Source organism: Neocloeon triangulifer, unplaced genomic scaffold (genome assembly GCF_031216515.1).
Source record: "Neocloeon triangulifer isolate White Clay Creek 2 clone unplaced genomic scaffold, ASM3121651v1 ptg000002l, whole genome shotgun sequence".
Taxonomy (NCBI): Eukaryota; Metazoa; Arthropoda; class Insecta; order Ephemeroptera; family Baetidae; genus Neocloeon; species Neocloeon triangulifer.
In genome coordinates, this window is record NW_026775545.1 from 4,704,339 (window position 1) to 4,731,639 (window position 27,301).

At 36.7% G+C, this 27,301-nt stretch overlaps 1 protein-coding gene across 3 annotated transcripts in view; it reads left to right on the forward strand.

The window, feature by feature from the left end:
- Positions 1–27,301, forward strand: part of LOC132204357 (neurotrimin-like) — a 113,598-nt gene that overhangs the window by 21,068 nt on the left and 65,229 nt on the right. For 2 of the 3 annotated variants that reach the window (XM_059632829.1, XM_059632838.1), the window contains exon 1: positions 3,774–3,917. The exons of the other annotated variant lie outside the window; for it this stretch is intronic. In XM_059632829.1, the coding sequence (XP_059488812.1) occupies positions 3,827–3,917 (91 nt within the window). In that variant the 5' untranslated portion in view covers positions 3,774–3,826. Of the gene's footprint in view, positions 1–3,773; positions 3,918–27,301 lie in introns of those variants that run through there. 3 annotated transcript variants of the gene reach the window in all.

The window sequence follows — 27,301 nt, forward strand, 5'->3', positions numbered from 1 at the left end:
ATCAATGCTTTGCATTAGACAAAGAAAATATTATTAAAATAAATATTTTAATAAATAGGACGCAAATACCGGATATTAGAACCTGTTTGAAAATATATTAAAATTCGAGCCCACTGGATCTATATAATTTTTATTCATCCAAATCGATCCAAATGATGATTATTGTGCAATGAATCGAGCATTATTACTGGAATTTTGACTTATTTGAAGTCGCACGAATCCCAGTAACATTTCTGAAAGTCGAGAGGAGAACGATAGAGGGTGGCGGCGAAAATGCTTTGGGAGGGCTTGAGCAGAGGGGTGGATTAATCTTGATAGCATCTGTTGTTACGACCCCAGACGCATTCGAGATGAGAGAGCGCGCCGGACGGGGGATGACACATTTGCGGCAACAACAACGGCGGCCGACTCGTCCCGTAGCTCTCCCATCTGCAGCCGCGAATCTCTAATAACATAATAATGGCAATTTTTTACTCCGTCGCCGTTGTCGTCGTCGAGCGGAGAAAGTTTTGCGGCATTAAGAAATAAACAAACTGTGCGTTTCGTTTCTTTTCCTTCCCTCTTATCTCTCTGTCTCCGCCTCCTTCTTTTTCTCTATGGTTTGCTGCTTATCAATAAAAATATTTGCCTCCTTATCAAAGGCTGAGCGGAATAGTCAATTCTGGCCTGCTGCACGACCAATTTCGGACCGAGAAATTGCCGAATTTGCGGCTTCTTTTCTTTAAGATAAAGCCGAAGAAATGTTTATCATCCTGCACGCTTTATATGTTTGTTTTGTGTAAAAAAGAAGAATTCTATTGTATTCTCTTGTATCCTTTATATTTATCTTCAATTATTGGATTAAAATTAAATGATTTTTTTCAGTCAGATTGGGGAAAACCCCGAAAAAAATAGTATAGAAATAGGTTATTATTTCCTTTTTCAAAATCTAGTTTTTTGAGGCAGTTTTAGATGTGAATATTGTTAAAATTGGCTATTTTTAGTTAAAAATTTATAATTAAAAAAATTAAGTGATCTCAAGATACAGTTTAATAGGTTTTTATTTTTTCAATTAGGTGATTTATGAGATTTTCAAATTCATAACTATAATAAAAAATTCCTTATCACTAAAACAACTGCTAATAATCAGTACATACTCAAAAGCTTGCAAAATTTCTCATTGCGAGGTAGTCCCAAGAGTTAAAGCATTAATTGCATTCAACCTTTAACAATAAAATTTTTGATGTAACTAAAATAATTATTAATTTTTTTACTGCAAGGAATAGAAATTTTCACATGGAAAAACTGTTTTATTTACTTCAAATTAAAGATTTTAAATTTAAAATAAGAAAAACAACATAATTTAAGGAAGAATTTATTGAATAATGTAATTATATTATTAAAACAAAAATAAAATAGCAGTTTGTAAACTTATACCTATCTATTATATTTAACTTGCGAAGGTCGGGAAGGAAAAAAAATCAATTTATTGAGAATCCACGTACTGAATCACTGAACATAAGGCATATATGGCGGAAACACATCGCTACGTTTCGAAGCGAGTCAAATTTCACTGACCTTATTAGTGGGAAACCAACACAATTTCCTGCACGCCGTTTACGTGCCCGCGACCCCCCATTTCGCAATTAGTCAAGCCCCGCAATAAAAGTGAGTCGCGGTTCCGAGTTGACTAAAGCCTCCTCGAAACACCAACTGTCAATTAAAGCGGCTCGGAATGATGCAGGTCATGGTTGTGCCAAACAGCATGTTAGTTGGTGGGGGCAGGGTGGCCACACAACTAGCCGGGCAGATTAAAAGAGGGCATCCCCAAAGGTCCTCCGAGAGCGACGCTCGCTCCCCCGCGATAAAAGGGCGTAAAATTTGCCTTAATCCCGCGCTTTCTATCTCTGTACCATGAGTCACAGTAAATATATGTAATTAGCCATTTAGATATAGGAGGAGGAAGAAAGAGCCGAAGAAGAGATTCATCTCTTTTGGTGCTGTGTTTCGGCGGCGTTAATTGAGTTTTCCCCTTGATGCGAGGCGGCCGGGGAAAGAAATGAAACACGATCCCGGCAGAAATTTTATTAGACGCGCGCCAGTCAATAAGAATTGGGCGGATTGAGACCGGCTTGTTCTTTGATCTGCAGCCCCTATTTGCAGCATCTTCCTATAAATGAAAGCAGCCGCAGACGCTTCTTTTTTTTGCACCACCATTAATATAAAAATCGGAGGGATGCGAATTGAATAAGGAAGACTTATGACGCTGACGGGCCCAAAGATTTCAAGATTCTATTATTTATTGATGTAAATTTGATTTTTAATTGACACGTGGTGGAAAAAAGTGAAATAATTTAATATTTTTTATCTCGTAAAAATTTAATTTGAATATTTCGTAGCCTCTGGAATTTCATAAGCATTTTAAATTTATTTACACCGGTTGTTTAAACAAGTTGAATTTGTGATTAATTCCGCCTTTTCTATAGTAAACAGTCATAATTAAATTGAAACAAGCAAACAAATATCAAAATTATTCCAAAAGTGTATAAATAATTACTTTAGCGGGAGACTTTTTATCATGTTTGCATTAGATGTTTGTATTTTTAAATTTGTGAATAAAAATAATACAAAAAAAGCTATATTTGAAAACTTTATGTACTTTTTGTCAATCAATTTAACGTTCCTCTTTTGATTGCGCTGGTTTATTTGCTAAATGTGAATTTTTGCGAATTATATACCATTATTTTTATTTAAATTAAAAGGGTAAAATGTATTGAAGTATTTCAATCTCCCACGTATCCCCGCATTAAATTTTGAACCTGAACAGTACAAAATTTGATCAGGTTTCACAGCTAGGGCGCGAATTTCGTGCTAACTATTTAATTGGAGCCATGGCCGCAGAAACTTTACCAAGGCCTCGGGATGCATCGTAGATCCTAACGTGATTAGAGAACTGAATTGAATTACACAATCCTTCGAGAGTAACGGAACGGAGGTATAAATTCGAGAATTTCCAATTGTTCAATGCTATAGTTCAAAATAAGGTTAAAATAAAACACAATAAGCAAATTTATTAATTTATTTTTATCCCACTGTATTCTAATTTCATCAAAAATAATTTAGAAAATTATAAAGTAAAAAAAAATATTAGAAATCGGTAAGGTAGTTAAAAATCTAAATGAAGAATATAGATCAAAATCTTATTTTTTTTTTCAAATTAAATCTTTAATTTTGCCACAGAGCTGCACTTGTATATTAAATATTTTTAATTTCAAACTCTGATGTGGACTGAAGACCTTGAATTTCTTACCTCAAAAAGCTCAGTTTTTAGATGACAAGAAAGAATACCTGAAAAAAAAGCTGACAGAGTTGTGCAACGGACGAGAAACAAAGGAACTAAAAACCGATGCGGATGGACGGCTCTTTCTTTCGTGCCCAACTCTTGTACTTTTTCTTTCATCGCGTGTGTCCCCGAAAAATTTTCTGCGGCGAATTCCAGTCAGGCACGCGTCCTGCGGAGAACAAAAATTGGGCGCGAAACGTCTCCTCGGAAAGTGTGCAGTTTGATTGCGGCGGCGGGCGCATTAAAAATATCGGAGGGTGTTGGAAATTGGGCTCACCTAGCAAGAAGGGTTTCACCCTTTCCTTAGGCCGCCATTGGTTCTTGCAGTTGGGCTGGGCCGACCGAGTGGCCGAGTAGCCAGCAGCAGTCGAGACGCCACCCCTAGTGCGCGGCGAGCAAGCGCCCTTGCCTGAGCCGTCGCCTCGTCGTGTGCCAACAGTTCGCTCCTCGCCCTCGCCCCGACAGCCACGTGCTCGTTCGCCTCTCGCAACTCACACACGCGTCATGCTCTCGCTCGGCCAGAAAGTGGCCGCCGTCCTCGCCCTGGCCGTCGGCCTCTGCGTCGCCGCCACCTCGGCCGCCTCGGCTACCTCAGGTAGGAGACACGCTTCAAATTTCTTTCAAGCGGTTTTAACACGTTATTCGAAATTATCTAAATTGTGAAAAGGGAATAACTGCGAAAATTTTAGAAAATAACTCGATATATTGCAAAATTCATTTAATGATGAGATACAAACTTTTATTAGAAGAGACTGACAGTTAAGTTTGTGATTATAATATTTTTTTTAAAGATTTTTGCAATGGTTTTCAATAAAAATTGTAGTTTTAAAAAGGCCTTAAATTTTGTGTTCCAATAGTTTATTTGGTTTGTTAAGGAATTTACTTTTGATACAAAAAAATTACTTTGGAAGATAAACAATTTTAGGGATGGAAACATTGAATTTTTTGATAAAAAGTCACCATCAATAACAAATATTTTGCTAAAATTTCCTATATGAAACATTCCCAATCTGCCTCAGTGAGCTTTGATTGACGAATGTAAAAGTGCGTTATTTTTGTAATTGTTAAATTTATTCTTTAATTACAACTTATATGAACAAGCCAGAATGGAAGAAAATGAAGTTTAAAATAACCATAGTCTGATTCCAACATAATTTTGGTAAAAAAGATACAAAAAGAATTTTAATTTGGAATATTTCATGTAAAAATAATCAACGAAACCTAAATTAGGTGCTGGTAGGAAAAACGTTTCGTACGAAAATAATGATTGATAAGGGTTTAAATTTAAGCGTGCTGCGTCAGTTTTGAATCTTTTTGGAAAAAGGTCTCTGAGGAATTTTCGCGAAGCTTGAAATAAAATGGTTTTTCCGCTTTCGTTGAAGTTAAAGAGCCGTCGACAAAAGACGAAAATAACCGTTTCTGGTTTAGCATTTAAAGAGGCGAGACGTACCTTTTTGTCTCTTTATCCATAAGTACTTTTGTTTTGCATTGCAGAGAGACTGGTTTTACCAGAGTTTTTAGGGAAAAATTGAAAGGAAATCATCTTTCTGAAGATGAAAATACCAAAATATTCATAGCAAAATGTTTATTGATAAAAATAATTCAAACGTAAATCGGCGCCATTCGCGGAAAAGCTGTTGTTCCAAGTGATTATATCTAAAATTTAAAAAGGACTCTCAGCCCACAGCTCTTTTGTGCCTCTTAGCAAAGTAGACGCTCCAAAATTAGCGTCAGGCAGAAAACGCGCCCCGCGGAAAAGAGCTGGAAAAACAATTCGGCTCTACCTCGAATTAAACAAAGATCGGCTGCTTTTTAATTAGAAAACGCTTTTCTACCTTCAGCGGTATTAAGAAAAGCTGACGGGCTAAACTTTTGCTTTCCTTTTCAAAAGGCAATTACAAGTTTCTGCTGTAGCAAGAACTTGTTTGCTTAAGTTTACTGCGGTCGAGAAAAATGCTTTATTGCAAAATGTCACAAAAATATAACAGAGTAGGATGCACTACTTGTTATCTTCAAACTTTTACTATAGTTATTGAAAACCTTTTGCTTCTTCTTGAGAGTCTTTTGCGCCTGAATGCAGAGGTGCCTCTGCTCAGTCAAGAAGTCAATTTTAATTAATTGGCTGCTAGTAAAAAATTTATTCGTGGAAACGAATGAGAGCTCGTTCAGACGTGAAAGAGCAGCTCGGTATTCCGTCATTAATTTTAGACTATAATATACGTTGGAAACTGATATTCTTCGGTAGACAGAAGACTTTTTATCGTTTCCAGAGCTAATTGTATTCAAGAATTACGTCAAATGAATAATGGAGAAGAGGCTAATGATTCATAAAATTGAACAATTCAATGGTCTTTCTTCGGCCTTTGAGCAATTATTTTTATAAACAATTTTCTGAAAAGTATGAAAAACATTCAATCTTTCTTTACAGGAGATGGTACAGAAGTTCTAAATTTAGCATAAAGATTTTCATATCACAATAGATTAAAACATGAATTTTCCGAGGTCTACAAGCATAATAAAAATTAATAATTGAAAATCTCCCTTCAATAAAAATAATCAAACTACCAATCAAAGAAAGATAAATATTTGTGTTGATTCCTTTTTATGTATATATTTGCTTCGTTTTCTTTTAATTTTAAATATTAAATAATTCCATCTAGTGAAAATTCGTTCGTTATTTCAACACTATATTTGTTTGGATTCCTTTCCTGTTCTGTTCACATTCAAATTTGCAGCGTTTGAACAATCCAGGTCACAAGAGCGACCCACTAATTTCGCGTGCTTTGTCAATTAAGCAACTTGACGCTTCAATCCAGTAGGCCGCTGTTTGATTGCCGAGCAAATGCGCGGCCAGATAGGCAAGCAGGCAAATCTGATTCAATTTCGGGGCAATCGCTCTCGCAGCTCTGGTGCGGCGAAATCACAGGGCGTCGTCGGCCCGCCGCAGCAAAGTGTTAATTTAGGTGGATTCAGTGCGGTTTAGCAGCTCAAGTGTCGCATGGCATTTGACTGTGTGACACAAAACACGACCGCCAAGTGGCGAGAAATTGAATTTCCCGGCAGCTCAAACCGGCTCTCGTTCTCGACAAAAGCCCGAAACGCAACCGGGGGCGATAAAATAATAATCCATGAAATATTTAGCGTAATTAAATCGGGCCGAGCAGCACTTTTATTAAATTGTATAATAGAGGAACACGCGTACGTGTAATGGAATAAGTGCCTTTTATGAAGCGGTCATTAAAAACTTTGTCCGTTTATGGCACCTATTCCTCCCCCGATATCGGACGCACGCGATCAGCGACTTCTTAATACACATTTTTTATTGATTCTCCGGTTTCTATTGCTCGCACTAAAACGCCGAGCATTATCGTTCGGACGGACTGATCACAAAATTTATAGTTTATTTGACCTCCCTCTCAGAAATTAACTTTGGAATCTTGTGATAAAAAGTTTGCAAACATTTAGTTTTTGTATTTTTTAAATTAAAACATTTTAACACATTCTTGGTGATTTATTTTTAATTAATATAAAAAGTTTAGTTTTGCGATAGATGTTTATTTTAGATTTCTGTGGTTTTAAAAGATCTTTGCTTAGTGGCGGAGCATTTTTGTTTTCTTACAACGTTTCCTTTAATCAATATCATGGATAATTTAACAATTATGAAACATTAGTATTGAAAGGGATGAGAAAATTTACTACGATTAAATCTGGAAGGCTAAAATTACTTTGAATTTAGAAAAGATCTAAAGTTGAGTGAATAAACTTTGATACTTATTTTATTTAAAGCAGATACTGTTTATCTTGATTTCATTTTTGAATTTTTAAAAACAAATGACGAAGCAAGAATTTCTCAAAGATGAAGAAACAACAAGCAAATGAAATCATGGTCTCCAAGAAAAATGAAATTTCAGTTGAGTTCTCATAAAAAGTTATTTAGCTTTTTTTTCCTAAGACGGACCATGAAATAGTTTGTTTCATTCAAGAAAATCCCATTATTTCTTTTCAACATGATGAGCACCTTTTAGGTTGAAATCTCCTTGCTGATAAAGATTTAATTTGGAGTCTAATCAATTTTTTCTCATTTGCTTCGTCGTACCTAAAAGTTGAACCCACTCAATTAAGTTCAGACAATTAAAGTCGGTGCTGTTTGTGTTGATCAAATTGCAAATGATCGAGACACACGTGGCTGCAGATTTGCACAGAGGCCGATTGTGTATGTCCGCGATTGAATTAGCAGGCAATCAATGCCGTTCGCGCAGTTTAGAAAACAGCAGCATTCGGAATCAGAGGCACTCGGGCGGGCGTGCAATGCGGTTGATTATTATTACATCCGTGCTGTGCGATTTCATTCGGACGGCGGACGGACGCCAATTGTGACAGAGGCATTAATTCGGAATTAATACTGACCGTGCTCGGCGCGCAGATTTGTGTCACTAGTTCATTTATTTGTCCACCCTCTGCCGCTGCCGGGCTTTCAACACGGGCAGCGAAAAAGCGCCGATTCGCAGCTGCCCACCCGATATTAAAAACCAATCTGTTGTGCTTTCATGAGCCGTTTCCAGGAAAAAGCGGCTTGTTTTTTGACCGGGATAAATGAAAGCTTTACTGGCTCGGATAGTAATTAAACTTACGCTGATTCCATCAAACTATATAATGTGTTGTATAATTTACAGAAACAAATTGTTCTGGAATAGATTTCATCAGAACAAATTTGCCTTCAATCATAATATTCCAAGGCCCTGGAAATGTGTACAGCTTTTGATTATTTTGTTCTCATTTTGATATTTTTTTTCGTTTTTTTTTTATAATAAAGAATGCCCTGATATTAAAATTCTGAAAATGAAAAGGAAACAAAAATTAATTTTTGAGATTGGATTGAAAATAAAATTTTCCCGGCTTAGTCCTTTGTATTTAATGTCATGAGTGATTTGTATAATATATAAAATACAATTTTAAATAAAAATTTTTTATTTTTTTATTTTACAAAAGAAAGAAAAACTAAAGTGGCTGATTTCTGATACAATATTTTTCAGAGAGCAGAAAATGAAATGATGGAAAGTAGAACGTAAAACACTTGAATTGAATTTTGTGTTTTAAAATAATTTTAAATTATTATGCTTTTAAAAATATTTTGTTGCCATCATAAACTGAAGAGCCAATTAACAAAATTCCTAATTGAGAGTTGTGTTACATTTCCAATTTTAATTTTATTTTACGGAATACATAATCATCATTTTCCGATTTAATTATTACACATTCGCACTTATAATTGATGAACTATTATTTCTTTATTAACGCTCATTGGAAGTTTTGAAGAATATTTTCACCGCAAATTATTTTTTATTAGTTTGTAAACTTGGCTTGAAATAAATTCAAGTAATTTATACAAAGGATGAGAAATTTTACCTCTACCACCGTTTTCTTAGATCATCACAGATATCGACGGCAAAGCATGTGAAAATACGAGCTGGAATATTCCACTTCCTTCTCTCCAAATATTTTCATTAATTTAAGAAATTCAACTTGAAAAGTCGATGCCGGAGCGACTTTGGAAAGAGGAAGTAAATATAATGCAGAAGAACCTCGTGGACCGCAAAGAGGGAGCGAATAATAAGTTAGTATAAACAGGATATTGTTTGTTATTCAGTCAAGGCGAAATTTAATGAAATAATTGCTCGAATTCCTTTCTGACGACGGCGGCGGCGACGACGGAGGAAACTTTCCAAGCAGGTATGAAGACGGTGGCGGCTCAATTGAGTTATAATATCATCCCTCAGACTTGCTGCCTGAAATAACAACAACTTTTTAAGCCCCGCCAACCCATCGATTAATTCATTCTGTCAGAGAGACAAGTTGGAAAATCAGTCTCTGATGCAAAGAAGGGAAATTTCAATATGAATTGTTAACACGAGTAATAATTCTATTCTTAAAAAAAAATAATAATAATAATAAAGAGAAGAGCCAAAAACAATTTCTCCCGGAAAAAAGGAATACCAATCCTGATTCTAATGTTTGTATTGACTGTAAAATTTTTAACTTATTTATTAGTGTAGAATTTTTGATTTGAAATAATTTACAATTGAATTCACTAATCAATTGATTGCGAACTAAAATTAATCATAAATATTAGTGACATTACATTATTATTTCATTGATTAGGATAAGAAATTAAAAATTAATAAAAAGTTTCTCTAATCTATAAAGTTGATTCCACTAATGGATATGCATTGGAGCTAATATTAGGCTACAGATATGCGTTTTAAGGAGGAATTTTTCCAAATTTGGGTATTATTTTTTTCTTTAAAATTTCTATCTAAGATTAAAATCATTTCAATCACAATTTTCTTTTTAAATAATCACTTTACTTCTGTCTTAATTAGTATTTAAATAAATAAATATTTCATAATTATGGATTTTTATCATTGTCATTTTGAAGTTTCCTTCCTGCGAAAAATATTTTAACATACAAAGAAACAAACAAATACATATAAATATTAGAAGATTTTTAGCCAATATTTGGATACGAAAACGCGCTTCGTATTGTGTAACTTTCTAATTTTCAAACCTCTAATTTTCCTTTCAAAATGGAATACACATCACAATATTTAAAATTAAATTTTCATTTCATTTTTCCTTAAAATTTATATGGTGGTTGATAATTAAAGATTCCTCTCTTACTAGCAAGACATAAACGGCAACAATATAAGGATAAGCTGCACTCGAGGAGTGCTAACTAAATCTCGGCCGCGGCGAGTAAAATATTCAACAAATTAATTAACGCCCATGTAAAAGTCACGCTCGCGCGTCAAGAGCGTTGAATGTTACTCGGTGTGATGGGCCTCGGCGTCGGCGGCTGGTTCGCGTGTTGCTCGGCATTAAATTTCTGAACAAGCCCAAGTTAGTTTTTCGTTTGCTGCGGCTATTATGTCGCCGCTCGTGGTGGCGGCGGCGGCTTTATTCACATACACAGCAGCCGGCACTTTTCAAGTGGCGATAAAGCACACAAAGAGCTAACGTTGTGTTAAACTGCACAAACCAACATCCACAGTGCAAGCCGAGTGGCGACGACAATCAAGCTGATCAAGCAAGTGGTGCTTGTCGTCGCTCCCTGCGCGCGAGAAATTCATCATTATCACGAGAGAATAAAATCTCAGGCGATAGATTAAATTAAATTTGGCGAACCTTACTTTTTTTATTATTTGTCTGTTCAGTTTTAACATTAATATTACAAAAACATGCTGAGAGAGGGAAACATTGAATTGTCGGAACAAAATTAAAGGGTCCCTGAAGTCAAATTTTAATGGTTTTAATTATCGCGTTTTAATTAAGCAGTCCGCGATAAGCACATTAGCTGGTAGATCAAAAATTCAATTCAGCGCTCGTAACAGCTCAATAGGCAATTGAAATTATGGAAACATTTATTGTTAATAACAAGAAATTAACATTTTTTTTTTGAAAAAGTGACACTCGAGGAGATGATCATGATGATTTACAAAAAATAAATTGATGGTTTAATTGGCTTTATTTTTTTATATAAGTTTTCATTTCAAAAATTCGCTTGGTATGAAATAATCATTTGAAAAAAAATGCTCCAACAAAAAATGCTATTCAAAAATTTTACGCCATTTCATCACCTATCAATGCTGCAATTATGAAGATTATTTTGAAACGCGCTATGAATGATATTTTTCAAGGGCGCAATGTCATTTTTATTACTCTGCCTGCCTTTTCCGACAAGAACGTCTCTGATTCCCGTCCTGACTTGTTCGCTCTCGTCTTCGAGCCGCAGCAGCAGCCACCGCCATCAGAGTGGAGGGAGTGTGCGGTGTGCTGCATGCAACGTTGCAATTTGCAAAATGATAACAAAACAAAAGTCGCGTCTTCCGTGCTAGCTTTGCCTCGGCGTCCCGTATTTTGCCGAATTTGAGGGTTTTGCCGACCTGCCGAGGACCTCCTTCGGACTATCGCCCAAGGTAGGATAAAACCGCGTATCTAATTTTATTAAACGCGTGCTGGGTGCTGGGCTCATTTACATATTTGGTTTGTCATGTCTTTGGTCGCATCGGCCCGCTGGCACAAGTAGCGCTTCATCTGCCTGCCGAGACTCGTACGTTTGCGTTTCTCTTGTTAAAAATTGCCAACATGTCGAAAGCGTAGAGAAGGACATACGCCAATTTTTCAATTTTTTTGTCAGTCATATCTTGATGTGGCAATATACAAAATAATTAATAATCCAAGCATTTTGTTTCGTCAAATATTTGAAAACTGAAAAGGCTCCCTGGATTGTAACTCCCTAGCTGGTGTAGCATACATGTATATTTAGAATTATTGGCTGTTGGGCGAGTCTGTGAATTGCGAAACCGAAATCATCACCATCGTGATTATCACAAAACACACGAGAGCGTCCGCATTAAAATTGGTTTACGCGCTCGTTAAAGCCCGAGCCCATTTTAATGTTATTACATCGGCGGAAAAGCTGCTCTCGCTACATGGGCAGTGTCACAAAAATCACACTCCTCCGCGGAGATTCGAAATTCGCGCATGTGAAATGATCCACATTGTGCGAAAACGGGACACATGAATTTATAATCGAGTCATAGCGGCTGGAAATAGAGAGAAAAATAAACGGAAAAAAATCCGCCATAAATATTAATTAAGCCGGCGTCGAGCGCGAGTTTGCACCACTCAATCAGCGGCCGGCGACCGCCGTTTTGACGCATGCAAATTAATGCTCGGTTTCGACAAGGGAAATAAATCAAAGGAGTGACCGGTCGGTTGGGCGCAACGCCGGTTGCCGCCCTCGGCAGGGGCGCTGCGTGTTGTGCCGCTTCATTCAATTAGTCTAATGTAGGCACTTAAAATTTCACTCGAAATGAAACAAACAACAAACAAGGCCTGTATGCTTACACGTACGTACAAGTTAATCATAAATATGGTGTGACAGAGAGAGAGAGGCAGGCAGGCATTCCGTTAATTAAATTCAAATCTCGCGTGATGATTGTAGTGCAGAGATTGTTTTGTGCCGCCGCTCGCTCTCATTGTCAGGCGTGTAATTTTAATTACCCGGGCGTGCAATAAAGCTGCCTATGAATAAATAAAACAAACTAATTGAGAGATGTGCCTGCCGTTTCTCTCCGGATTTATTTGAGCGCTGCCATAGCTGTGCTGTTTAATTTTACCAATGTGTGTGCCTGAAACGCCGCAGTCGAGCCAAAGTTTGTTTCGGAACGCGGTGTTTGCCTTCTTTTCTCCCCGGAGCAACTTCCAACTTATACTTGCTTCCCCACACGCAAATATGTGAAATTTAACAGGCGTCGTTCCGCGTTTCTCGGCACCAAGGTGGTCTTTCGCTTTTGCGCGAAACACACACACCAGCTAATTGACAACTTTGTCAGTTGGTTTTTCGCGCTTTCAGTAAAATGGGTATGGGAAAATTTCAAAATCAATCGACTTCCTATTTTGAGTTATTAGTACCAGAAACTTACACTGAATAATATTAATTTAATAAATAATAAGAGAATATTTAAATTTCATTTTATTAAAATTTTATTCATTATTATTATTTATTTTTCTGATGAAATTATTAATTCTAGTATTAAGATCAATTAAGAAGTCTCCAACAACTTTGTCACTCGCAGATAAATTTGAAAATGAAAATTTTTATAAATAAAATCAAGAAATTTGATAATTGTTAATTTGTCTTTTTATTGATAAAATTGAAATTCTGGCATTGTTGTAATTCGGTCAATTGTTTACTCGCAAATTTTGTTTTGAAAAGCAGCTCCTTTTGTTTGGGCTTAAAATAATTACTTGTTCTAAATGTAGGTTTAACCTTTGATATTCAAAACCTTTCGCAATTTCCAAATCAAACATCACTCATCGGAAACAAGTGAATTAGTGAATAACAACTGCAAAAATTGCGATACCACTCACTGACGCGCGAGGTTTAATCATCGCCCCATATCATCCATTCCGTGAGCATGGTACGCAAATCCAAAAAGTATCGCACGCCCACAAACAGGCACAATTATTGAAAATATTGCGGATTCCAGCCATCAGTAACCCGCTCGACTCTCTGCCGAAATAATGAAACCAATGTAGAGCGGCGAAATAACGTGCACGCAATTTGAAAATGGAAATCATTGCTCTTATTGTTGTTTCACTGTTTGCTGCGTTGGGCGCCAATTACGAGCGATAATTAACGTGTGCAACCCGTCGGCGGGGCAATAAAACTGATTGTGGAAATTGGATGTATGTACAACACACAAACCCTCCAGCATGTGCGTTGCGCTTAAAATAATCATCATTTTGTGCTCAAACTAAGCAAATTAAATTTAAAAACTGTTTTTTTAATTTTAAAATATAAATATAAACTAATTTTTTGTTAATATTTTTCTAATTAAACCAATTTCAATAAGCTAGAGACCAACCAAATTGATATGGATTACAATTTATATTATTTGAATATAAAGGTTTAATTACAATCTATTTAAATGTAAACCATTTATAATGCATTATTGAAAATATTTGAATTTTGTTGAAGGAAGATCCACGAACCTTTAAATTGAAGTAAATTTTATTGTGAAAAAGTAAATTGCCTTAATTTGTATGTAATAATTTTATGTACATTAAATGTTTTAAATAACTGAATTTTTGTTTATTAATTGTGGATGCTAAAATTAACCAAAAAATAAAAAGTGCTCTTAAATTTGTATTGTTAAGTTCCTTGAATCGAGAACTGAGAATGTTGATTTTTAATGAACAAATTATTTTTGCTTCTATTCCCAAAATAAAGCAGGAAACTATTTGCATGCGCATACTTGAAGCACTTGAGCGTGCGAGGGTATTTTAACAAGGGCAGCCGCCATACTCGAGCTAGAAACAAAAAGTGGAGTGGCCTGCACGTTTCGGGCGCGATTGAATTTGCCCTTTTCCCTTTCACTCGCGCAGTTTTTGTGCCGGTAACAAGGTAAGAGCCGCACAAATTGAGAGCTCAACAACGCTCGCGTCCGTGTCCATTCTGTCGGCGGGCCGGACGCGTGGTGTGCACGCGGAATCCCAATCGGCGCCGGAATAATGGAATAATTAATCGAATTAATTCCTGGCCAACAATGGCATTCAGCAGGTATTTCGCGCGCGCGCCAGCACAAAACGACCGGCCATTCATCATCGCCCTAGCTGGACACATGTACCTGCTATTCCGTCGTCGGCCCGATTCAGTGCACTCGCCACAATTCACGGACCATTCAAACGCCCGTGCGTCAATTTGCCTGCGCTTTATGCTAAAGGTGTCCGTCGTTTGTTTCTCTCTGCGATGAGACACGTAATGTTTCGAACTCAATCGGCTAATGCAAATTTTGATTTACGTCCGGTAGTGCGATTGCCCCACCGACCGACGGCAGTTCTATTTCATTTCCCGGACGCCCAGTCGGCGCCGTCTGAATGTGCTCAAAACAATCCTGATGTGAACCTCATTTCCATTAAATCACGCACGACTGCGCGTGGGTGGATTGATTTAGATTATGACGTGTATCTGAGCAACCCGAAAGCGATGTAATTAAAAAAAGGAAAACATATAGCATTTAAAAATGTTGACAAAGTAGAAAATGAATTGATAGGTCAAATGTCATCGAAATGTTAATTGCGTTGGTTGCAAATTTAATAAGATATGACAAGTCAATTTCTAAATAAAATACATACATCACACATATAAGAATGTAAAAAAATATATATATATATATATATATATATATATATATATATATATATATATATATATATATATATATATATATATTAAATATATTTAATCTTGAGTTTCATGAACGGGGTGGATTTTGAGATAAATTTGGAGATGCTGCTTTATAAAAAATTATAGATTTGGTGATTTAGTATTTTTCTTTTGATTTCATATGGCATAAAATTACTATATTTCAAAACAAAGGTAAAACTTGACACTTGGACTGTTATAAATTAGCGTTAAAAACTACTCTCAATTAAATATTTATTAAACATAATTAATAAATAAATAGAACCCGAGACCATCTATTTCCTATAACAGGGAAAAAGTAACCAAAACTTAGCCAAGAAAAATCTTTTATCAGAAACCCAATAGCAGCTGAAAAATTTTCATTTTTCTTTTCAAATCCATTTACCAAAAGGGCCATAAAAATGCACCAATATTTTTTATGTTGAAGTATCTCATCTTCTAAAATAATTAAATTAAATCATACAATTATCATGCTCTTTAGAAACTTTAGAAAAACTTTAACATTATAGCTCATGAAATATAGAAAATTGCAAAGCAAAGTAATTGCGTACCAATTGAAAATATATGTATATATTTAAAACAATTATTATCTTACTGTCTCGACAAAGAAAAATTGTATTCATGCGCCACTTGCTTCAAGCCAGAAAAGAAAAAATATATAATTTATTATGATTGTGGAGCAAACCAACAACGGCAAGATTTGAATAGCACGTGCGTCAACCGCATTAAAAGCTTGGCGGTCACATTTCGACACACGTTCAATTTGCATTTGTGAACGTCAAAAGGATACGCATCGAAAATTCGCCTTTGACGAGCCGAGTTTCGAGCTAATCAAATGTATCTCTCTCTTTCGGGAGCAAAAACGCGGCTGGCGAGCATTGATTAAAACGCCGGCAGCGGAAAAGACGGTTTGCGGAAAGCTATTTATTCATTCAGTTTGAAATTGCGGGATTTCCGTCCGCACAGGCTAAAAATCAAGCCCCGGCCGACGCCGCAATTATGCAGCCGAGAAACACCTGCTCCAAAGATTCTTGCCTTTCTCTCTCTGCCAGAGGAAGGAGCAGCACACGCAGAAAGCATTTTAACGGCGGGGAAGCTTCGCTCTCCACCCAGCTGCAACATTAAACATTCTGGTGGTTTACTTAATTTCATAAAAGGAATAGCAAATGAGCGCGATGGCGTCAAGCTAGCAGCGGCACGACATATACATATACGTATATGTACGTGCATCTGCATGGCGAGACACACACACACACACACACACACACACACACACACACACACACACACACTCTTTATCGCATTTGCATGTGTGCGTCTCTTCGCTGGCTCTCGAGTCTGAATTGGAGAACGGCTGCTCAGGAGGAGCGCACAACCACTAGGGTTGTCGACGAAGCCAAAATTTTGCTCATTAAAATACAAGTTGAAAAAGAGAAGCCTCTCAAAGGATATTATTATTTTGTTTTTATATTTTATACTTATTAAAATTTTAGTAGTACATTCAAGCGGGATTATTTTGCTTTGCAAAAGTATTTATTTATAAATTTTGTCCTAATATTAGTGTTTTCCCGTGTTTTTCTGCTTCCTATGTATACAAATTACAAGTATCTATTAATCATCTTATCAAATTTTCCCAAATAAGTTCATTTTCGTTAGTCATAATAATCGTATAATTTAAAAATAACAAATTGAAAGATAATTAATTAGTGAGTTCTGATTTAATATTGAGTTCCAATTGTATCAAGGAATTCTGGATTTATTTATTCATTTTATTTCTCTATACAGCTTGATTTTGATATTGAAAATAAATCAGAATGCATCAAATCACTACATTAAAAAATATAAAATGGATTAAAAAATGAGAATGCGCAAGATTTGTTGGTCAGAAGGGGTGAATGGAACTTGGATGCACTTGAATGCTTAGATTTTTGTGCCACTAATTGATATAAGCTATTTTTTTAATTTATTATCTACAACAACAAGATTTTGGTTGTTGAGATTCCTAGCACTGTTAATTAATAATTATAACCATAAATGTAACTTAAAAAGATTCCACCCCACAAGTGCAAGAACAATATTATCCTTATGGTCATCCACTGAGTAACTTGTAATGGGTCCTAATTTATTAATATAAACATAAGGTTCACTTTCACACTTTAATGTGACCAACCAACGCAGAAAAAATGTTCAAACATTCAAGTTTACAGAAGAATGAAATAAGATTAATAAAATAAATATTAGTTAATATATTAAAATGATACTTAAATAATTTAATAACATTAATAATATTGATAAGTGATATTTTTAGTTGTTATTTAATTATAATCATTTTGGCTTTCTTGTCAACAGTTATATGGTAGTCTTTAAGTCTTGTATTTTATTCGAAAAGAAATGGTTATCAAAGAACATAATTACACAATTAAGGATAAATCGTATTTCATAACAAAAAATGAAAGCCAATTGTATTGAGTTGCTTGAAGCTTGAAGCCGCCCCAAATTAAAAGGAAAACCTGGCGATTCCACCCTCACTCTCAAATTTAACCCACCGTGAACACGCATATATGTATATAAATTTCTGACACACGGTCCCTTGTTGAAAATTAGCAGCAGCAAAAATGGACAGGCGAGAGCAGAATGGGCGATTTCGGAAGCAGGCAGGCAGAGAGATGGAAACAAAATATTGTTGGACATGATAAAAAAAGGGGCCTCGCCGAATATTCGCGCAGATTTAAGAAATAACAAGAGAAAGAATATGTCGGTCGGGCCTACGGCTATTACCAGTGGAAAAACAAGCCGGGAAAATCTGGTTGTATCGCATGAATATGGAAATTGAGGGAAAGCAAAGCCGGCAAGAGAAAGAGAGAGAGAGAGAGAGAGAGAGAGAGAGGCAAAGGGGCGCGCGTGCTTCCCACTGTTTTCGTTTCTCAACATTTTTCCTCGCGAATTTTTCAGCTGCCACGAAAAGCTGTTCTAGTGTTGCTTTTCCCGCGTTTTTTTAATTAGCGGATTCAAATTTGCATATCATTATTACTTTCTCATTTGATTCTGCATTCGAGGAGTGAAAAAGTTAGCGAAGAATATTTGCTTTGCGGAGAGTTAGTGCTTTTATTTGAGTTTTGAAAGCGGCAGTAATTAATCGAAACTTACTTTAACAGAGTCGGCTGCCGTGTTTGAACAAGATTTTGAACCCACTCGTCGCTCACATAGTGTATGGAAAGGATGTGACCCAGAAAATGTGGAAAATTTCCGCTGAAATTGAGAATCGGCCAATTTCCTTTGAAATGGAATTTGTTTTAATTACACTTTCCTTGTATTCAAATCCATAATTGCTTTTGGATCTTTATACTTCAAGATTTCTACAAATTATTCAAGGAAATTATAGATTTATAGATCTTTGCTGAAATGGGACGTGTAAAATTTAATATCGCCATATTTTTTGATAATGGACTTCATTGTTTAAAAAAAATCAACAATACAGAGTTTAAAAGTGGTTTTTATAATCCAATAAAATTAATTAATTTTTTTACAAGTTTCTGAATTCACTCATATTATATTAAAATCCTCTTAATTTCCTCATTTGAACGGAGCTCCAGATTGAATCGAGAATTAATTAAAAAGAGTATCTTTCGCGAGGAATGTCAATAATTGCTACATTGGAATTAAAAAGGAACACACACACCGAGCAAGCGGCAGCAAAAACAGTTTCTCCGGCGCGCGCCAGGCGGGTTCCCCGAGGAATGGCTTTTTAATTTGAAAGTGTGTGTACTTTAATATCGTGTGTTGAGAGAGGGACGGCCCCAGGGGAAGAATGTTTTTAAGTTAAACACCATCTTTTACATATTCTTTGATTAACGATATAAGCCATAGGGATGAAACTACAACTGCCGGCTCGGCAAACTTTTTAAAGGTAAACCTGCTGCTGCAATCTCGCCCCCTCTCCTTTTCTTCCTCCTTCGTCTTAAACTTTTAATCATCGCGCTTTAATATAGAAAATAAGAAGGAAAAATCCGAAACTTTTCCTATTTCCACCGACGTCAATCGGAGATATATTTTTTCGGCACGACAAAAACGAAAGTTGTTGTCGTCGAGCAGACGAGTTGTTTAGACAGCTCGTGAGGAAGAAAAGGGAGACCGGAGTAATCGAGATTTTCAACCGAAAAAGAGGCCTCTCTGTCATGAATGAGGCAGTGAAAAAAAAATGATTTGTATACGAAAATAAAAATTCTCCTCCCTGCCGCACCTCCGGCCGAAACTTTTGCTTATCGCTTTTTTAATCTCTGACCGGCTTTTTGCTATTAAAAAGTTGCCTATTGATTCGCGTCACAAGATCACCGCGCCTCAAAACTCTCTAAAGTGGCGCATAAAAAGTTTTGGCACCCTTCATGAGGAGGTTCATATGATGGTATAGGGTAGAAAAATCGAGTTACAAGAGCATCTGGAATACGTAAAGGTTGTTTTATTGCACAAAATCTGTATAAGATCTATTTGCCCATGAAACAATGAATTTATCACATTGGAGTGGGTGTAAAACAAAAATAAAACAGACTTGTGAAGGCAGTGCAGAAATTGAGAAAAATTAAGACTATCTTAAGATTAAATTATTATTAACGATTATACTACTTAATAATATGTGTATTTGAAACAAGATACATGCATCCCGAGTTCAAGTTTACCGAGTCCAGCATTTGCAATATATAAATGGACTCACGGAAATTAATTTTTATGATATATAATAAAGTAAAATTTACATAAGTATCAAATATTAAACTTTAAAGGCAGCTAAAAGTAATAAAATAATCAATATACAACTTAAAATAAATTTAATTTAATTAAACTATATTTAAAAAAAAAATAAAACTATTCAATTGATATTAACTATAAACACTAAACAGTTCTAAATTTTAAAAATATTTTTAAGTACTTTATTTTTTTTTTAAATATGAACATGAATGACAATTTTTTCGTTTTTCTTTTTCTAACTAGACAAAAAGCGCCCCTGTAGAGGTGATACGAAAATTTTTTCTGTCAAAATTTTATTGCTCCAAATAAATAGACTTTATTACGTCTTATTGCCAAATTTGAAATTATTTGGTCTAGTATTTAGCTGATGCGGTAAATTATTTTATTCAAATTCTTATTTTTTCTTCCTGTGAAAAAGGTTTATAACAACAACTAAGCATGGTAAATGGGTCACAAAATCGCTCTCGCAATCGATAATGTTTTACATACACATTTTACGTTTCTGATTGCAAACATTGCTCTCGATCAAATTGTAAATAACTATGCAAAACAAAAAGGCTTTTTCGTTTTTGAATCGAAAGGGTGCGCCTAACCATGGATATCGACGCGGGATAAAACCGCAATTTATATCAGGTTGTTGCGCCCCAGCCGCACCTCAAAAGCTCACTCTCAGCACTTTGCCGATACGCAAATAGAGAGACGGACGGGGTTTATTAAGGTCGGTTATGCCACGGCACAAATTTGATTTTTTCCTTATTTACCTTCGTCTGCGTGTGTTTTCTTTCCATTCAAATGCATCATTGACGGTGGATTATTATTATACCGGTGGCAAAACAAAACACCTCGGTGTCGCTCTCGGCCAGGCGTAATAACACGCTCCGGCGTTATTCAAAGTGCACTCGTGTGCCGCTTGATAATAATTGCACTCTCGCTCGCTGCATTTTGCAAATCGTATCATTACACCTGCATATGTGCCACACACAACTGCATGCGACCGATTCTCTGGCGGATTGGCTCGCAAATTACAGTCTGCGACACACCAATTAATTCGATACCCGCGCAGCAGTTCATGTAAAACGGAGAGACTCGGTGATAAATTGAGAAAGTAATGCCAACAATTCATTTCTTTTGACCCTGAAAAGTTATTTTTAACTTTTTTAAATTTAATTGAAAAATATTTGTTGAAATTTTTACTTGAAACAATTATATTTTCAGCGCTGATTTATTGACCGTAGCTCATTGCGCGCCCACTGGTGGCAAACGGTAAAAAATAGCCCGAATTAGAAATCATTCCCACCCTGATTTGCAAAAAGTCTTACCTGCTTTGTGTATGACGCTAGAAGCACACTTTGCAAAATTATTACTTGAATTGGCTTTTTAAGGACTATAAATTCAGACATATTTTTGAATGAAAAAAAACTTTATAAAGCAAAATTATACTATGAGCTCTCATATATCTTTCACGGGCATTGCAGTAACAATATGCGGGGGGGGGGGGGGGGAGATTCATAATTGCATCCAGCTAACTATAAGATTTTATTTGTGCGATAATTCCGGAAATCCAGGTCTTTGTTTTTGTCTCGGGGGAATGAAGTGCCGCAATTTAATTAGCACGATTCAAGCTTGCCGGCGTCGCCAGCAGCAAAAAGAGTGCGAAAAGCCTTTCAAGGTCTCCATCGTGTTGTCTTCCGCTGCTTACAGGAGATAGTAGTTGTTGATTATTCCGCCTTAAATGCGCTTTAAAAGAGAAAGAGAGACGGAGAAGAAGAAGGAAAGTATCAAAAGTGTATTACAAGGCTCGGGTGGAAACGGCGAAATCTTTTATAAACCAAAACAGCGGCAAAGCGAGCAGCAGGAGAGGAGAAAGCGGCCCTCCGTAATATAATACTGCGCGAAAAAGTTTGCTCCATTTCCATATTAAAAGTTTCAACAAGGGCTGAATACTAATGCCGAGACACAAACGTCGAATGTAAATACAATAATATCGCGAGCACGCCATGATTTATTTATGGCAAACACACGAGCGACCCGCTGATGATGCCACTTTAAAGTATACACCGGTGCAAACAGCGCCGAACGTGGTGTAATCGATTTTGCTAGTTAGATATACACGACGGGAGACAACGACGCACACGTGGTTCGACTTTTGAGAGTCGTTATATTCCTCTAGCATTTTCTTATTATCATTCCAAGTGCCCCGTTCCGGCCGATGCACCCTTGTATCTGTTCCCATTCAAGACAATCAATCAGTCACAACACACAAATAACGGCCCGATATTATTGGGCCGACCCCGGGTGCAAAAAGTGGAGGAAAAGCACGCGCCCGGAGCCACTCGAGGAAATAATAATTTGATCTCGAGGGGAGCAGAGACGGGTGCAGGATGCTGTGGAATGCGCCGCGTCTCTCGTCTCCGACTATTATTTGTCCTCTGACTTTTTTCGCCAGTTTTCAATGAAAAAGTCGGAATAACAAATAGGCCGTTTTTCTAGTTGGGCTCGTTAACCATAGGAAGAATCGGGTGTATAGATTTTTCAAGGAAAATCATGGGCATACTTGAAAGGAAATGGAAATAGTATTGTAAGATCACAAATGTTCAATATTTTCCAATTAGATCTTTATTTATATGTATTTTTACTGCACTAGACTTGAGGCCCTAAGAGTGTAGACATTTTTCAACATTGAGATCAAGGAGGAACTTTTCAAATTCCAATTTTTAATAGAATTGTATCTAAATTTCTTTAAGTTTCTGGCAAATTGATCCATGTGAATTGCGGCATTCCGAATTGAAATGCGGGAAACTAAGAACGACTTTCAATAATTTTTTTATGTTAAAATTTTTTAACCAAATTTCTTAAACACAATGTCACATTTTTTTTTAATAAATTTTTTTATGACATGTTTCACCTCATCAGTCTATGAATCAATGATAAAATTACATTCTATCAAGAACTTTTAAATTAATTTTTAAATCCGTCTGCAGATTTACTAAGGTTAAACTTTCAGAGCTTACCTTTCACCAGATTTTTGTTGGAAAATTTATTCAAAGCTAAAAATTACTTCACTGAGCGTTGTAATAAACTGAGAGTAGAATAAAAACACCCGGTGTCTGGTCAAAGATAAATCCGCACATATTTCCACCGAATGGCGAATGAATTTTGCGGTCGTGAAAAAGCGCGTGTCATGGCTGGGCTGCGGCGGTGCAGCCGAGCAAAAGGAGTGAAATTTGCGAGCGTTGATGCGACAATAGGCGCCACTTGATTTATCAGTGCAGCCAGAGCAATTTATTTTCTTGTAGCACCTGTGCTAATGTTGACCCAGCGCCCGCACAACCCGGTGCTGCGCTGATATAGCACGTGGTGTAACCACAGCCAGATTTACATTGAAACACATGCCGAGGGCACTACATTTTATTATTATGTGCACACACACACACACACTGACTAGCTGCAACTCGCCCCGACACCGCCGGCGCCGAAAATCAATATTGTGTACATATGTGCGAGTGCATGTATATATTTCGCATGCTTGAAAACTGCGACAAAATTAAACAAACACGGCTCAAGAATGATTTTGGTATGCAAATTTTACGCCGCTTGAGGATTCAAGAGGTTCGCACCACTCTCGTTATAGTAGCGACTGCAAAAGGCAGCCACAGGCCAAAACATAAAACAGCTTTCAAAATTTCATATAAATTTCAGCTTGTAATTAAATTATATATTATTGGCATAAAATTACTAAATTATGGTTGTTCAAAAAATATTATGCAACTCCCTATTGACAATTTTCTGATAGCCGTACTGCATAAATAATTAATGTAGATTGTTAAATTTAATTAAATTTAACTTAAATCACTCCTAATTTCATTTGCCAATAACCCTCGAAGTTCGTGACCCCCTGCAAGACCCACCGTGGTGCAGTTTTGTCAAAAAATCCCCTTTCTTTCATATTTGGAATGGATCATATTGCCAATTTCAACACCTGCCTGCAGATGTGTAAGAACTCATGTATTTCATGCTGATATTCTTGAAATTTTTTACCTAAAAAATTTTTTAAAAGAATTTGGACCACAGACATTTTTATTTTGATAAAAAAAATTCTTAATTTATTGGAATTTAAAGATTGATCTGAATCCTTAATTTAACATTGATTATTATTTTTTTTACATTAAAATTGCTGAAAATATTTCCCTTCCAGTAGGATTTTTAGGATTTTCCGTTTCAAATATATCCGTTTGCAAAAAATTTTAAGACGGCAAGTCTCCATCAGAGCGGCCGTATACAGGTCAGTAGTCGTTGCGTTCGGCAAAAACAAAGAAATCTCGCAGGCACAATGGAAAAGCCACGTTAATGTGGCGAGAGCGTCTGTCAGTTGTGCCGTCGAGCATTTTGCACGCATCGGCTGCTGCTTCGGATAAGACACGTCCGTACATAAAACACTGCACGGCGCTATTAAACATCGCTTTTTCCCATTTATCCTCTCTGGCACCGGGGCCAAGTTTTAATTTGTTTTCCGAATCTCCTCGGAAACACGGAACGCACCAAGAAGACTTTTTGGTTCGCCAACAACAGCCTGCACCGAGAGTATAGGAAAAGTTAAAAATCGGAGCGGGCCATTATGCCGCATGTATAAATCTGCGGGGCGACGTCAAGGGTTGAATATCATCAATATAAACGCGAGAGGCATGCGGAAGTATTAGAGCACATTACAGACAGCTGGGACCACGGAATAGGGTAATGAAGCTCTCTCTCGCCTATTCCCTATAACAGCGCCGCTCTCTCGCCGGCAACCCACCCAACAACCCGCCGCCGCCGCCGCCTCTGCTCATCTCTCGTCTGCGGAACGCAAATTTCGGGCGCGGCAGACCCAAAGTGCCAAATGATTTGGCCAAATCCGCCGAGCAAACACACGCTCAGATGCGTTCGTCTATGAAATATAGTTGACGGGGAAAGTCGCCGCAGAGTGAGGTTTGCATAGGCGCAAAACTCAGAGTAAACAGCATAAAATGGGGAAAAGCGATATATTCGCAATGAAAAAAAGAAAAAAAAATAGGGACACTTATTAAGAAAAAAGAATCAGAGGAATATAAATTTCTATTTTTATTACCAATCAATTTTGAATTTCCAATGCGACAATAGTTTTTCTAGAAATAGCAAAATATTCAAAATTAAGAAGAAAAGAAGATACAATGTGGTTTTCTTTGTTATTATTGTCGGTTAACAATTAATTCTGGAAATATCAGTAATTTGCTATGTTTAAAGATTGAACTATAACAATTAAGAGGATGAAATAGAACTTAAAATTAGAACACTGATCATTTTTAAGAGTCAACCGAAGCTCACTGTGGCGGATTACATAATTATATCTTTTTGATCTCCGAAATTTTAGCATCTAGTGATGCTTTTTGGCCCAACAATGCAACGTTTTTTGATGAAATAAAATGAGCACCTCGAGTGCCAAAAGGTTCCACAACAACAGCTACGGAACATTTATAGAAAATTCAACGTTTCTTTGCAAGCAATTTTTTTTTATTTTACATATTTTTGCAAAAATCTTACATGTAATCTAAAATAATAATAGAAGCGAAATTTCTAATACAAAAATATATTGTCACATCGCTATATGAGTCAGCAAAGATAAAATTTAAATTCTTGCGGTAATGTCTCTATTAGATTCAAAAGAAATATTAAAAAATAGTTGTGTGTTTTATACGCAATGAGAGGGAATAAATCTGTTATAATAAATTTATTTAAAAAATACAAAAATGGTATTAAAATTACTCTCACTTTATGATTGAAAGTTACAATTTTTTTCATTGATAGAAAACAAGCCCTTCCTGATTTTGTTAAATAATAAAAACCCTTAGTGTGCTTCTAAGAATTAATGCAGCGAAAAATCTAAAACTTCAATTATGAACTTTGCGAAGCAGGAAGTGCCTGGACGAATGTATATAGAGAGGTGAAACGGCGGAATTTTATTACACGCAGCACTTACTCGGCGGCGGCGGCGGAAAGTTGGCCGATTATGCATCGCGCAGATTTGTGCTCAAAGTGGGATTTTTGTTTTTGCGCGCTCTTATCCGGCGAAAATATAAATAGCTCGACTGAACTTTGATCTCAAGCTCTATCTCTTTTTCCACCCGGCCGTACATTAGCTTAAAACGGCGGCGCCTCCGGAGGGAATATTTGAAGAGAGCAAAGTAAGAGAAAAAGAACGATAATAACAGGCGCAGGGGCCGGAATTTTGTGATGATGGAAAAGTTGGGTAACGCAATAAACGCGTGCCGAGCTGGAAATTAGACGGGCTTATTCTCGCGCTATTTTTCCAGCTGCGGATTTGTTTCGATCGGCGGCGGCGGTGCCGCTCGCTTTCCATTCTCCGCAGCTCCGAACTGCTCTCGGTATGATAATAAAGTTGTTGTGAATAAATCCGAAGCTATAAGGCCGCTTGTCACTTTCACATTCGAGATTTGCATGAAATCCAATCATGTCAGATGAGAATATTTTCCTGAAAGCTGCTGCCTTCGCCGCTTCCTCCTTTTCCTCTTTTCGTTCTGCGTCAATTTTTTTCTCTCCAGAAGGATTCTTCTCCCCCCTCAACTCACTGCAACTCTCGACCGTGCACGTGTGTGCGAGGGTGGTTTTTGTATATTTTTTTTATGCATCTTCGGAATTATCAGAGTGTATTATTTTAAGTGTGCCCCACCTCTCGTCAGCCACGCTCATTCGTATTGTAAATAAATACATACCAAGGTGCGAATTCGAAATTTATGCGCGTGAGATGGAGAAAGACTCGGGGTGTCTCTCGCCCCCTGCTTGTCTCTCATTCGGGTCACGTGTTCCGCGCAAAGGTGTGTGACTACCGGCCTCTATATATGCTCACAATGAATTTCTTTTTGCAAACCTCGGCGCACGTATTTTATGATGACGGGCCTTGGCATATATGCAAAATAACCTCGCTCGCCTGCCCACGTGCTCCGTTCGATCTTGCGTAAAGTTCCATATTTCCCTCTGGCCGCAGGACGCCGCCTTTGCGAAAAAGAGCGCTTAATTTGCATACTTCTCGAGAGATGAGCACGTATAAAAAATTTGTGGCGGAACAGCCTGCTGCTCAAAACGCCACCGCGGGATTAGCTGCTTGCTTCGGAGCAGGCCGGTAGGGTGTCTGGCTTGTTTTAATTTTTTTTTTTGCACTTTTACGCGTCGGTCGCTATCATAACTTGTTTGTGGAAATTCGTCTCAATTTTTGTCTAATCAAAAGGCATTAAAGTAATAATGTAGGTGGGAAAACTTTTTGACGGGTCATTGGTTGGGTTCTGGAATTCTGCAAGTGATTGATCAAAATTTATAAAAAAAACATGTTTAATAATCTTATTAAGTAATCTGATTTATGCTATACGCGAGAAACAAGAAATTCAAAGAAAAAGTATCAAGATAAATAAATAATAGTATTTTAATAACATACAATTATT